This window comes from Rhinoderma darwinii, chromosome 4 (genome assembly GCF_050947455.1).
Source record: "Rhinoderma darwinii isolate aRhiDar2 chromosome 4, aRhiDar2.hap1, whole genome shotgun sequence".
In the NCBI taxonomy this organism is placed as follows: domain Eukaryota; kingdom Metazoa; phylum Chordata; class Amphibia; order Anura; family Rhinodermatidae; genus Rhinoderma; species Rhinoderma darwinii.
The window spans coordinates 260,607,745-260,623,376 of NC_134690.1; the positions used below are offsets into that span (position 1 = coordinate 260,607,745).

Below are 15,632 nucleotides of genomic sequence, written 5' to 3' on the forward strand. Positions count from 1 at the left end.
CTGTGAAAATCGGCGCGCAGGGAGAGGAAAATCTGCCTCAAACTTCCAAACGGAAATTTGAGGCAGAAATTCCGCCTGCAAAAATCTCTGTGTGAACATAGCCTTTTAGTGCTCAAGTCTGTCATACTCCACTGTATGACTGTACTGTACTAGTCATTACACAGTATCAACTTTGCAGCAAGTGTTTCAAGTGGGATCTAAATCAGGGGCACACAATTGGTCAGAGCACTATGGTCAGTGCAGTAAAATGTTGAAATTATAGTGCTCAGTTTAGGGGGAAAAAAATTACATAAACGGTACAATTTTTTTTTCAACATCTCAAGCTTATGTCTATTCTTGACCTCAGAGAGCGTCAGGCTATGTTCACACGCTTAACAAAAACCGGCTGTAAAATACAGAGCTGTTTTCAGGGGAAACAGCCTCTGATTTTCAGCCATTTTTGGAGTGGTTTTTCTATTTGGAATGAAAAACAGCACCAAAAACGGCTCAAAAAGTGACAGCCACTTTTTTACGGGTCGTTGTTTTTACGCAACGTTTTTACAAACGGCCGCATAAAAAAACGCCCTGTGGGAACGAAACGCCGTTTTTCCCATTGAAATAAATGTCAGATGTTTAGAGGCGTTCAGCCCCCATATTTTCAGCTGTTTTTCAGGGTGTTTACAGCCTGAAAAACGGCTGAAAATAAGCCGTGTGAACATACCCTAATAGTGATGTTGCAAAATGAAGATACGGCATCATATGTCACCATCTAAGTCAAAGTATTGCGTCCCATCCATCTGTAAACAGATTATATATACTGCAGGTGCAACGCGATGGAAAACTGTAGCCCTGCTTCATAAGAAAACTAAAAGGAGGCTATGGCATCAATTCAGCTGCCAGGGTGACTGAAGTAAAGCAAATCACCAGGTCAACAAGAAAACGTCTGGCCATTGGGTTTTACTCCCTGCTTTTTGTGCATTTGGGTGCTTCGGACAGCTTCCGTCATTGACAGCATCAAGCTCGATCCCTCCCTGCAGATGTAGAGTGGCTGACATAGACAGCTTGTAATTTAGCTCCCTGCCAGCAAGGGGCACACTAGGAGAGCATGTGGGAGGTCAACTGCTGGGATTACTTAGGAGGGGGGGGGGGGGGCTACGGTGACTACTGAAGAAATGAAGGGACAGCACAGGACACGATTTTTAATACTATAGAGAAGGGGAAGCAGACACTACTGTAACTACCATGGGGAGCGCTATTATGACAACTTGAGGGCCCTACAGCTTGTCAGTGCTGGCTATTAACTTTTGGAGGTGGCACCCAGACTTGGCCAAGATTTGCCCAGAATAACCATGCCCTAAATGCTATTAGCACGACTATACGAATCCCATCCCCTCTGCGCTGGTTCTCTCCCCATTAGCCAATTTGTTAAAAGATCCTTCCAGCCCCATAAACCTATGGCGCTGTGTGGGAAGGGGATAACCAGCATATATAACACTGATGTATGTCCGATCACTAAGCAAGTAAGGAGAGCTTAGACTGACCATAGTGCAACCTACATCTCCAAACTGAAAGATGGCGTTTTTTTTTACAATAAAACACTAGACATTACTTACCAACTTGATTCCCAGGAACAAATTTGACAGAAGAGCTTTCCTCAGGAAGTTCTTGGGGCTTTATATGTACAGGACTGGTGGGGTTGGCAGAATCTTGGAAACACAGAAAGTCCTAATATGTGAATAGCCTGAAAAATTGAAGCACCCCCCATGCCTCATCCCGCCCGTCAGCAAAGATTGAGCGGCTGCGTGTAGACATGCAGATACACAGCCTGATGCAGAAGTTGCACGAAAAAAATCTATATACATTTTCCATAAAAAAAAATAAAAAATACGTTGTACCAGATCGGGATGCACGATGCATCAAAACTTCGATACGGTTTCGATACTGTGCATCCCCAAACTGTTCGATACCGTTATTTCATGTTTTTTGATTCTGAGCTGTGCGGCCGCTGCGGCTGTGTAATACAGCCTCTGCACCGCTCATGAGTTCTGACAAGTGCGCGGGGTCAGGATGATGCGATGCGGCCGGCGCTGCACTAATGATTGCCGGCAATGAAGACAGAATATGGCGGGCGCACTGCAAAACACCTTCATGTTCGGTCCTCTGTGCCGCCGCTCATTAGTGCACACTTCCAGTCAGGAGCGGGGCAATGACTGGCTTACACATGTATTACACAGATGCAGCCCCCCTCTAATGGTGGAGATCAGAGAAACCTCATCTCCGCCGTTATTCCCCTGAATGCTGCGATCAAAGCTGACTGCAGCATTCAGGGGAAAATGAGAAGGGGGGGATGCCCTTTGGATCGAGTCACCGGGAATTCCATTGAAGGACCCCAGGGCTGTCTTACCATATTTCCTGTTAAGAAATACTGAGGCATGTTCTAACAACTGCCTGTGTACTATCCGTATATAGATATATTCCAGTACATTAAAGTTTAAAAATAAAGTAAAAACATGAAGTAATATTAAATTTAAAAAAATACATACACTATTTTTACAATAAACATTAAAATAAGTCTCAATACATAAAATATACACATATTCAGTAATGGCGCGGCCGTAATAACCTGCACAACAATTTGTTTGCGTCATTTATGATGTGTACGCTGTAAAAAAATAAAATAAAAACTGGTTTCTATCACTTATTGTGGGGCACGAGGTGTGATGAATTTAACCTCCATGTGCCTCACATTAATAGTAATTAACCCCATCATGTACCTCACACATTAACCCATTATGACTGAGAAACACGATGGGGTTAATTACTATAAATGTGAGGCACATTCAAAATTCATCATACCACGCGCCTCACATCAGAAAACGTAAGATTTTTTCATTTTTTTATTACGGTTGGCAAAGTATAGTTTTGGTATCGAAATCACAATACTAAACGAAGTATCGGTATCGAAGTCCAAATTCTGGTATCGTGACAGCCCTAATACCAGACTAAAGGAAATAGCTGGGTGATTTGAACAAAGTTTATTATGCTTCTATAAATTTGCAGCATTTTACACTTTCTGATAAAGTGTGCGCCTGCTAGGATTTGATCATTATTATTGGCACCATATTTGCAACAGTTTATGCCAAAACCTGGACTAAACTGCAGGTCATTGTGTTAAAGAAAAAATAAATTAAAATTGTGTCGCATTTGTCCCAGCCTTACTAATAAAAAAGAATCAAACATTTTGACATTTAAAAAAAATTTAAAAATGTAAGTCTTCTATTATTCTGTTTATGGCAGTATAATATGTGAAGATTGCTCACCACTTCCAGTTCTTTTAAGCTCCATTTCCTGCATGTGAATTTTACTTGGCGTCATTCGTATTGGGACTGGGTGGACTATAGCGGTGTCCTGTTAATGAAAAGGGAATCATTTTCAGAATACAATATGAAAGATCTTAAAAGTAAAATTATTCACGCACTATATTCTGCTGACTGATTTGCAAGGCAATATACAGAATGCTCCTTCTGATTAAGCAATTACTAGTTCTGGATTAGGGAATTACGCTCCATGTAGTTCGCTCAAATGTGTGTTCAGACAAATATGAATCTCCGCATACACACAGAAGGATAAGGGTGATGCATTAACTAACCAAATTGCCAGGCATGCCACAGTCCTTTAGCTTTTGGTCATTATTGATAAAGGAGACATTTTAGATAATGCTGGAAGATCTGGTTGGTTAAAAACATAAGGCCCCATGCACGCGTAGATTTGGTCCGTAATTACAGACCCATTCCTTTCTATGGCTGAGGGACACCTTCCTATATATTTATGGGAAGGTGTCTGTGCTGTAGAAACCTTCCATAAAAAAAATAGGCCATGTCCTATTTTTTTATTTTACGGACCGTGCGCCCATACTTTATAATGGGAGCACGGCCCGCAAATGTTGGACGGCTGTGCCCGTAAACACAGACCATTATTACGGGCACGATCGTGTACCTGGGGCTTAAATCTTCACTATACTTTATTAACCTTAGCACGGTTTTACTAAGGACAGAAGTTATCAAACTAACCTGATTTGTTTTTATGAAGAGGTGAGCAGAAGCCTAGACACAGGGGCCGCTGTAGATATAGCGTTTTTGGACTTTGCAAAGGCATTTGACACTGTCCCTCATAGACATCTAATGGGTAAATTAAGGACTATAGGTTTAGAAAGTATAGATTGTAATTGGATTGAGAATTGGCTCAAGGACCGTATCCAGAGAGTTGTGGTCAATGATTCCTACTCTGAATGGTCCCCGGTTATGAATGGTGTACCCCAGGGTTCAGTGCTGGGACCACTATTATTCAACTTATTTATTATATAGAGGATGGGATTAATAGCACTATTTCTATTTTTGCAGAGGACACCAAGCTATGTAGTATAGTTCAGTCTATAGAAGATGTTAGTTTGTTTAAATCCGTGTGAAATTCACAAAGTGTTTGGGCATCCACTCGGCAAATGAGGTTTAATGTAGATAAATGTAAAGTTATGCATCTGGGTACGAACAACCTGCATGCATCATATGTCCTAGGGGGAGCTACACTGGGGGAGTCAGTTGTTGAGAAGGATCTGGGTGTACTTGTAAATCATAAACTCAATAACAGCATGCAGTGTCAATCAGCTGCTTCAAAGGCCAGCAGGATATTGTCGTGTATCAAAAGAGGCATGGACTCGCGGGACAGGGATATAATATTACCACTTTACAAAGCATTAGTGAGGCCTCATCTAGAATATGCAGTACAGTTCTGGGCTCCAGTTCATAGAAAGGATGCCCTGGAGTTGGAACAAATACAAATAAGAGCGACAAAGCTAATAAGGGGCATGGAGAATCTAAGTTATGAGGAAAGATTAAAAGAATTAAACCTATTTAACCTCGAAAAAAGACGACTAAGAGGGACATGATTAAGATATATAAATATATAAAAGGCACATTAAAAAAAAATGGTGAATTCCTGTTCCATGTAAAACCCCCTCAAAAAACAAGGGGGCACTCCCTCCGTCTGGAGAAAAAAAGTTTCAACCTGCAGAGGCGACAAGCCTTCTTTACTGTGAGAACTGTGAATCTATGGAATAGTCTACCGCAGGAGCCGTCACAGCAGGGACAGTAGATGGCTTTAAGAAAGGCTTAAATAATTTCCTAGAACAAAAAAATATTAGCTCCTATGTGTAGAAATTTTTCCCTTCCCTTTTCCCATCCCTTGGTTTAACTTGGACGTGTGTCTTTTTTCAACCGTACTAACTATGTAACCTGTTTAGATCGAGCAGACAGACCCTCCTGCTCCTCTCTTGCCCACTCATGTACATAGTTGTATTTTGCAACCCATACAAGCTCTTTCTGTACTGCTGTATGACTCCCAATTTTATACGGAGGTTTATTTTTTTCTATTGTATGCCATGCAAATCCCACAGAAAAATAAAAAAAGTTCTGGCATACTACATCAGATGCTGTACATATGAAGCTTTTCTCCACTATTAGCAATAGATCTGGGGAGAATAGCTCTGTAGAAAGAGCAGCACACAGAAAGGTAAGGTTGTGCTGGCCTTAGTGTTCACTGTAAGACCTTAAAAAAGGCCACCAATTAGAGTTAACGGCAATGAATCAAGTAGCTCACACATTGATGACGACAATAGTGGTGACAGAGGGCACTCCGAAGATTTACACAGTGTGTATGCGAAGACTAGTAGGATATGACAAGTCTATGTATACAATAGGGTGCTGAAGGTTAATCAAGTATATGGCAGACTAACAACTTTAAGTAAGCTCTACCTTCCTGTATACATTAGCTGAAATGACATGTACATTTTAAGGCCCTTTGCACACGTTGCAGAAATCCACGCACAGCAAAAACCGATGAATGGAAACATTTTCAGTTACAGAAACTTCTGTAACAAAATCTGCAGAGAGCCTGAAGAGGATCAGTTTTTGGTTAAGGACAGCAAATTATAATAGCAGATCCGCTGAGGCATTATGCCACACCGCAGACAAAAAAAAAAAATTGACCCTTGCATAAAAACCAATTAGAAAGAAAACACCATCCTCATGATTAGGAGACTATAAAGCCGTAAAGCGGATCTCCGGTAGCGTACATTAGTATACTGCTTCTGTTGGCTGCATTACATATATTATAGTCTTTGTATACAGCACATCCATAGAATATCCCTATAGACATCAGTCCTGCATCCAGAAAAAAAAAAATCCTCCAAGCTATGGATTCTGGGACCAAATTGATGTCAAGAGTGCAATCTTAAGAGTAATGCATCTCTGTGTGTGGGGCTAGAAATCGCTAAACCAGGTCTGTGATAAGAGTATCGGGAACGAGTGCTCGTATGAACGCTCGAACACCCACCCAATCATTGGTCTGTGTAAAAGGGCCTTTAGGTTGGGTTTATAGGAGTCGTTTTCGCCGCACAAACCGCCACGAAAAACTCCTCATGTAAACATGCATGGACAGCAATATAACTTTATTACCCCTTAGGAATAATGCGTATACACACCCTTGAAGCCAAACCAAAAAATACTGAAAAGAATGAAACCATTTTTTACTATGAAAGTTCATATTGACTGCTATGAATAATTCATATATCTTAAACTTGAAAAAAACAATCCTATTTATAACTTGCTTCAATCATAGTACAGTCACGAATAAAATGCTCATCTCAATTACTGGAAACGTACAGAAGACTACACTGCTCCTATGCGTGCGCACTCATATATATATATATATATTTTTTTTTTTTTATTTTTTTTCATATACATCTATGCACACAGTATATTTTTTTTTAGATCAGGCTTATCCACCATTAGAAGCAGTCATTAAATCATGCAAAAAGTACTCCAGAGCTCCGCTGTACAGAATTACGTGTTAATACATTGATTAATTTCATACAAGCAAGCTATGTGATTGACTTACAGGATCAGCTGGTGCAATGTTAGAATCAAATTGGGTCAGAGTTTGTGAGCTTGAAGAGCGTTCGCTAAATGTCTCCCACTGCTGAACAGACAGAGGAGACACAAGTCAGCATGATAAGAGGAGAGGTAAAGATCTGAGCAGAAACAAAGCCGCATTCATGGCTTACACTGCCAGTTCTGTGCCAATTGTACAGGTATTCTGGAACTAATACATACAAATCATACATTATTCCCCACACTTGTAGTAGGAGAAGCAGCAACCTGGAAGTATAGTTGGAGTTTTTTTATATTTTTTTGCAATTGGCAAAAGATACCTGTCAGTGGAACCCATTTTTCGGCAAAGATTAAACTGATCGATATCAAATTGATTAATGAGACAGGTTAACAAGAACTGTGCAATAAAATGAGGACAAGTGGAACAATACGTCAACTGAGCTTTCTTCCACATGCACTTGTAGCTGAAAGATTGGCCTCCAGCCAGGACAGGGGTTATGTATCATGCAATACATAGGAGGATATGAGGTCAGCACTTACAAAGCAAACCAACCACATCTACAAAAATAATGAAACATGCTGATCAAGAAATAGGTTTTACATCTAAGCAATGTGAGGTTTAAAAGGTGGGCCAGCCTTTATGCGAGGACACTATAGGGCCAACGGGAGGAGATGGCACTACATAGTACGGCCAGATAAGGTGTGTAATAGCCACCATAGCTGCATTACATGGGATGTGCAATTTAGCCAAATCCAGGCTCAAAATAGGAAGTATATGGGGAGAGAGATCACACTAGGCCATAGGACACATTTCATTATTTTATTGACGTGGGAAGCATGCACAATCACCCAGTACAGTACACAGGAGTATAAGGCATGAGCACACCCAGGGACAACAATAACCATCATTTTACATATACAGTTTATCAAATCGCAAGGGCATGTCTTTTGGGCCAATTCTTTTTTAAATGTTAGGAGATCTTTCTAATCTTCTGAAAATGATGATCTAAAGCACTTCATATGAGAGGTTATCCTAGGAGGGAATTACCGTACTGACACACATCGCAATATTAGGGCTTTGTTTTGTACAGAGCTGTAATAGAACTCCCATAGAGAAAAATGAACCCCTCTAAATACAAACAAAAACATGGCATGCTCCATTGGACGCCGTATGTACAGAGGTATTCTGCCCTAGAGGCGATGCTTAGAATACATCTGTACACGTGGAATTCAGCAGAGCCTGTACGGCAGTGCACAGAGGCTCATGCACACCGGCAGAGCCCGTACAGATCCTTTCTTACGGAGCCGTACAAACTATATTCATCTAATCATTTAAAGTTCAGTTTTTCAACTTCCTCTCCGAGTTCCATGCACCTTATGTGGGCGGGACCAAATTCACTTGGCTGTTTCCTCAGCTCCTACAGAAAGTAATAGGGAGCCGTGCCCACATCTCTATTTATTCTCTGCCTGGATGTGGCAGCCGCCTCACCAGGCAGGACAAAGGTTGGGAACGGCTGTTCTCTATCAGACATTTATGGCATATACCGAATTGGGAATTACTCTTTAAAAAGGGAACTGCTCATGAATTTAATATTAGTTTCATTAATTAGATTTATGTATGTAAAGTAATAAGTTTGTTCTACAATGTTGTAGCTATTTTTATAATCTTTCATGGGCCGGCCATATTGGCGATACACGCTTCCTTTCTGTAGTCTGTATATAGGCAGCAAGGTGGGTGCTTTACCATAGCTAAAACATGAAAGAAATCTTGAAATGTGCCAGTCACAAAAAAAACAAAAAAAAAACAACACACATTTATAATAAAAATCTGATTTAAATAATGTCATTTTCGCATTAAACATTCAAAAATGGCGGCAGTCAGATGATATGGCCACGTGACCGCCTCGCCGGCTGCCTGCTCTTCAGCAAATGTTTTTACCACATGCGCAGAAGACTCTGCTGTCTGTATCGGAACACGCACTGAAAGCCATCGCAAAAGAGAAGGCAGCGGGGGAATCAGTCACATGGCCAAATCATCTGACCTTGAAATCTATGGACGGAACAATCACACCGTCTTCTGTTTACTAAGAACCTCCATATTTACAGTAGCCTTTAATTTCCATAAATTACATTTTCAGCAACAGTCAAATTAGGAAAGCAGTGAAAGTCACTGATGGCACTTGTAACCGATACCATAATGCAGAAAAAATAAAATATAATATTTTTTTTTTAAAAAGATGGTGGTTAAAACAAAAAGCTTGATGCATATTCTTACCTCATTACTTTGGTTCATCTCTGGCCATGTCTGGTTCAAAGATGGCATAGAGGGTGATTTACTTGGAGGTGGTTCGACAGGAGAACTTGAAAATCCTACCTCACCAGATTGATCTCCAGCTGAAAAAATATGAAGCATGAGCATCCGACAGTAATTACAGTGAAGACTGGACAAGTTCACAGCATTTCACTTATGTTTGTCACTGTAGGCTCTAAAGCGTGAAGAAATTGGGACCGGTTTGTCCAAAGGAGTAAAAAGAAAAAAAAAATGGACTGTATAAACCTATAAAATAAATATATCTTATTGGGTTTTTCTGGAAAAAAAATTAATAAATGCCCATTAAGTAGAACCTATTCGCATGTTCATTCTGCCCCAAACACGGGCAATATGAAAATAAATTTAAAAAACGTGCCCCGATTATGTTTTACTCTAATGTGCTGCAGCGTTAGAGACATTAGGAGTTGAAACATTTGCGTCCAAGTTTTAAGTGCCGGATTCAGGGAGAAGTGTCCCCTAGGCGGCTTGCATCTGACTTCTTTGCCCAACTCCGCTTCATGGACAGGTCACTCCCTATATGTGTAGAGGGAGAAACTGGTCAATAAAGTGGAGTTGGAGAAACCAAAGGGAAGCTGCCCAGTGTACCTTTGTCTGAGTCTGCCACCTATTGAAACTAGGATTTCTCTAAAATGCTGCAGCGCTTTAGAGTAAAACATAGTTTAGTGCATGGGTCTCAAGCACGCGGCCCGTGGGCCGCATGCGGCCCCTGGGGCTGTCATCTGCGGCCCGCGGGACACAGAGCCGCTAGTATCGGCTCTGCTCCGAGACTCTGGAATTCCCTGACATCGCTGTCCACATATGAACAGCGATGTCTGGGGCTTCCCCAGAGCCGGAGTTCTGGGCAGAGCGCTAGTACAGGCTCTGCTCCGGGACTCTGTGGAATTCCCTGACATCGCTGCCCATATATGGACAGTGTGTCAGGGTCTTCCCGAGAGCGGAGTCCCGGGCAGAGCGCTATTATCGGCTCTGCTCCGGGACTCAGGGGAAGCCTCTGACATCGCTGTCCATACATCGACAATGATGTCAGGGGCTTCCCCAGAGCAGGAGTCCCAGTGATGTCAGGAGCACAGCTGGAGTACCAGGAAGAGCCTACTAGCGCTCTGCCTGGGACTCCAGCTCTGGGGTTGCCCCTGACATCTCTGTCCATATATGGACAGTGATGTCAGGAGCAGAGCTGGAATCCCAGGCAGAGTGCCAGAAGCGGCTCTGCTCCGGGACTCCAGCTCTGGGCAAGCCCGACATCACTGTGGCCTTATCTACAGAGGGCACTGTGGCCTTATCTACAGAGGGCACTGTGGCCTTATCTACAGAGGGCACTGTGGCCTTATCTACAGAGGGCACTGTGGCCTTATCTACAGAGGGCACTGTGGCCTTATCTACAGAGGGCACTGTGGCCTTATCTACAGAGGGCACTGTGGCCTTATCTACAGAGGGCACTGTGGCCTTATCTACAGAGGGCACTGCGGCCTTATCTACAGAGGGCACTGCGGCCTTATCTACAGAGGGCACTGCGGCCTTATCTACAGAGGGCACTGCGGCCTTATCTACAGAGGGCACTGCGGCCTTATCTACAGAGGGCACTGCGGCCTTATCTACAGAGGGCACTGCGGCCTTATCTACAGAGGGCACTGCGGCCTTATCTACAGAGGGCACTGCGGCCTTATCTACAGAGGGCACTGCGGCCTTATCTACAGAGGGCACTGCGGCCTTATCTACAGAGGGCACTGCGGCCTTATCTACAGAGGGCACTGCGGCCTTATCTACAGAGGGCACTGCGGCCTTATCTACAGAGGGCACTGCTGCAGCATCCACAGAGGGCACTATCTAAAAAGGGGCTGCCCAATCTTGACACGAGTGCTTACTGAGCCGCCGGACTGCATTTAGCGACACAAACTGGAAAGCTGGATTGTTGAAATAAGCACGTGGAGAAATATCTCAAATTTTAAACCTAGCACTATTATTATAGTAATGTAGTATTATTCTAGTAATATAGTGTTATAGTAGTTCAAATAACTAATTGATTAACAATAATTTTGTATTGTATCAAATTTGAAAGTAGTGCGGCCCGTCAACTTCCCATTTTTTCTATATGCGCCCACTTACCCGGCCGAGTTTGAGACCCCTGGTTTAGTGTAATCGGCATCCGTCGCTATTTCATGCTGCCTGCAGATAGGGCAGCATGAACGTTCTAACTGGTTCCTTTTAATGAGTCAATACTGATGAAGGAAGGTATATTTGCATGTAGTAATGTGAAGGAAAGATTTGTGGAAAGGAAACAGGAACTGTCTAGGCCAGGGGTCTCAAGCACACAGCCCGCGGGCGGGTCATCTGCGGCCTGCAGGACACAGAGACGCTAGTATAGGCTCTGCTCCGGGACTCTGTGGAATTCCCTGACATGGCTGTCCATATATGGACAGTTTTTTCAGGGTCTTCCCCAGAGCAGAGTCTCAGGCAGTACGCTAGTATAGGTTCTGCTACGGGACTCTGTGGAATCCCCTGACATCGCTGTCCACGGATGGACATGCAATGTCTGGGGATTCCCCAGAGCTGGATAGTGATGACAGGAGCACAGCTCAAGTCCCAGTAGGAGCACTAGTAACGCTCTGCCCGGGACTCCAGCTCAGGGGTTGCCCCTGACATCTCTGTCCATATATAGACACGGATGTCAGTTGCTTCCCCAGAGTTCTGGAGCAGAGCCTAGATTAGTGCTCCGCTCTGGGACACCGGCTCTGGGGTTGCCACTGACATCACAGGACCCCCTAACGTCACGGTGTATGAAACAGTGACATCAGGGGCTCCACCAGCAGCGGAATCCCTGGGCAAAGCGTCAGCTGGTTGGGGACTCCAATCCTAGAGGGAGCCCCAATGGAGCTCTCTACAGGGGGTGGGCACCGCAGCAGCCTCCACAGAGGGCACCGCGGCACAATCTAAAAAGAGGCTGCCTAATCTTGACAATTGTGTGTCTGCCAAACGAGCCATAGTACTGCATTTACCGACACTTAAACTGTAAAACTGGATTGTTGAAATAAGCACGTGGAGAAATCTCGAAAATTTCAGTTAAATTTAAACCTACCACTATTATTATAGTAATGTAGTCTTCTGGTTATAGTAATGTAGTCTTCTGGTTATAGTAATGTAGTATTATAGTAGTTCAAATAACTAATTTCTTAATAATTTTGTAATGTATCAAATTTGAAAGTAATGCTTCCCGTCAACTTCACATTTTTTTCTATATGTGGCCCACTTACCCAGCCAAGTTTGAGACCCCTGGTCTAGGCTTTCCTATGAGAAATACAAAACTTTCTCCTGTCCAGGTGGTTTGCTGCAACATATTAGTGTAGGTAAAGTGCACCAGTCTTGGGTTACGTGGATACTTTATAGTACTGCATTTGTGCCATTAACAAATCGATCACCTATGATCACTTAAGACGGCTTCATTTTACATTAGGCTTTATTTACATAAAACTGGAAAAACCCGAATGCCATTGTTTATAAACATCAACTAATACAAAGCTAGACAAATCATAATAGTAAAGCAAGACAGATTTTATTTTATATTATAGCTGTATGGAATTCTTTGGACAAACCATACACTAAAAAGTACCTGCGGAGTCATCCAAGTCTATGAGTTTAGGCATTAAGCTTTCAGGCAGTTTTTCGGGCAAATCATATCCATTTTTTCGAGCCACTACAAGATGAAAAGCAGCACAGAACTCATCCAAAGTCAACATGCCATCCTTATCAAAATCGGAGAGCTCCCTGCAATGATAAATATATCACTTATAAGCACACAAAAAAACCAAAAAAAACAAACAAACCCACACATACTGAACCATGAAGATCTTCAATTACAAGATCAAATAAAATGTGAGAGGTCTGAAGCCTCAGTATTTTTCGGACTATAAGACGCAGTTTATAGCAAGAATAAATCTTGCTAAAAAGTCCCTGCGTCTTATAGTCGGCAGTCAAGGGACCCGGCAGCACCGGGCCCCCTGACTGCTCCTTAAAGAGGCTCTGTCACCAGATTTTGCAACCCCTATCTGCTATTGCAGCAGATCAGCGATGCAATGTAGATTACAGTAACGTTTTTATTTTTAAAAAACGAGCATTTTTGGCCAAGTTATGACCATTTTTGTATTTATGCAAATGAGGCTTGCTAAAGTCCAACTGGGCGTGTATTATGTGTGTTACATCTGGGCGTGTTTACTTTTACTAGCTGGGCGTTGACATTCCACTTCTCTTCACAACGCCCAGCTTCTGGCAGTGCACAGACACAGCGTGTTCTCGAGAGATCACGCTGTGTCGTCACTCACTTCCTGCCCCAGGTCCTGAATCGTGTCGGACCAGCGAGGACACATCGGTACCAGAGGCTACAGTTGATTCTGCAGCAGCATCGGCATTTGCAGGTAAGTCGATGTAGCTACTTACCTGCAAACGCTGATGCTGCTCCAGAATCAACTGTAGCCTCTGGTGCCGATGTGGCCGACATGATGCAGGACCTGGGGCAGGAAGTGAGTGACGTCGCAGCGTGATCTCTCGAGAACACGCTGTGTGTCTGCACTGCCAGAAGCTGGGTGTTAACGAACAGAAGTGGATGATGCTGATTCGTCAGCATCATACACTCCCATTCCTAACGCCCAGCTAGTAAAAGAAGTAAACACACCCCGATGTAACATACATAATACACGCCCAGTTGTACATTTGCATAAATACAAAAATGGTCATAACTTGGCTCGTTTTTAAAAAATAAAAACGTTACTGTAATCTACATTGCAGCGCGGATCTGCTGCAATAGCAGATAGGGGTTGCAAAATCTGGTGACAGAGCCTCTTTAACACCTTCCCGACCCGTAATGTGCCTGCACATCATGGAACGGGGAGGGGAAGATGTATAGAGCGGGTTCACACGCTGAGCCCGCTCCATACACTGCATGTGTCAGCTTCTGACTCGCTGCTCTAACGGCCAGGAACAGCGATGGCACGTTTCCTGGCCGTTTAACTAGTTAAATGCCGCTGTCAATAGCGACCACAGCATTTATAGTGGCTTTCCCATGAAGGACATTTATGACATAGCCACAGAATATGTCATGAATGTCAGATAGATACGGGTCCCACCTCTGGGACCCGCATCTATCTCTAGAACTGGGCCCCTAAACTCCGTTCTCTCTTACCCGGCTCCGCTGTCTTCCGGCCGCTTCCTGGTTACATGGTCGAGTTACAGAAACAGCATAACTCTCTGAGCTACCCAGTTTACGCAACTCCCATAGAACTGAATAGTAGTTACGGAAACGGCGTAGCATGCTACGCTGCTTCCATAACGGTCATTCACTACTATGGGAGTTACGGAAATAGCGTAGTTCAGCGAGTTACACAGTTTCCATAACTCATCCATGTATTGCAGTGTATTGTAGCGATCTAATGATCACTGGTTCAAGTCCCCCAGGGGAACTAATAAAATGTGTAATAAAAAAAAAAGAAAGTTGGATACATTTTCAGGAGTCTTTTTTTATTAAAAAAAAAAGTTAAAAAATATTATTTTATTTTTATTTTCCCATTTTTCCACAAGCACAATTTAAAAATAAAAAAAATAGGCATCGCTGTGTCCGTAAGAGTCCAAAACTATTATAACATAGCATTTGACTCACACAGAGAACGGCATGAAAAAAATAAATTTAAAGAGTCACTAGATTATCAAATCCCTATTTCCTATTGAAGATGATCGGCACTGCAATGTAGATAACGGCAAAGTTTTTTTTGTTGAAAAACGATCATTTTTGCCCAAGTTATGAGCAATATTATATTTAAGCAAATGAGCTTTTCAATGGACAACTGGGCGTGTTTTCTCGTTTTACCAACTGGGCGTGTATTGTGTTTTTACCAACTGGGCGTTGTGAATAGAAGTGTATGACGCTGACGAATCAGCATCATACACTTCTCATCGTTCCCACCCAGCTTCTTTCACTGCAGACATAAAGCGTGACGTTACCCACAGGTCCTTCAACCTTGTCGTCGGACAAAGAAGATACATGGGCTCCAGGCGTCCAAAAGGTTAATATGCTCGTCTCTAGGGAGTTTGCTATGCTTACCTGCACTGACGTCATCATTCCCAGCCAGCTTCTTTCACTGCTGACACAAAGCGTGATGTCACCCACAGGTCCTTCAACCTTGGCGTCGGAAGAGAAGACACATCGGCTCCAGGCGTCAGAGGGTACAGTGCAGGTAAGCATGGCAAACTCCCTCGAGACGAGCATATTAACCTTTTGGACGCCTGGAGCCCATGTACCTTTTGTCCGACTACAAGGTTGAAGGACCTGTGGGTGATGTCACGCTTTAGGTCACCAGAAAAGCTCATTTGCATAAATATAAAATTGCTCGTAA

At 43.0% G+C, this 15,632-nt stretch overlaps 1 protein-coding gene across 4 annotated transcripts in view; it reads right to left on the bottom strand.

Annotated features, from left to right (window-relative positions):
* Nucleotides 1-15,632, bottom strand: part of REPS1 (RALBP1 associated Eps domain containing 1) — a 138,583-nt gene that overhangs the window by 35,957 nt on the left and 86,994 nt on the right. For 3 of the 4 annotated variants that reach the window (XM_075862429.1, XM_075862426.1, XM_075862427.1), the window contains exons 8-12: nt 12,860-13,014; nt 9,199-9,317; nt 6,931-7,011; nt 3,300-3,387; nt 1,593-1,685 (exon numbers count right to left, since the gene is read on the bottom strand). In XM_075862429.1, coding sequence (XP_075718544.1) covers nt 1,593-1,685; nt 3,300-3,387; nt 6,931-7,011; nt 9,199-9,317; nt 12,860-13,014 — 536 coding nt within the window. The remainder of the gene's footprint in view (nt 1-1,592; nt 1,686-3,299; nt 3,388-6,930; nt 7,012-9,198; nt 9,318-12,859; nt 13,015-15,632) is intronic. The other variant, XM_075862428.1, reaches the window with a different exon arrangement.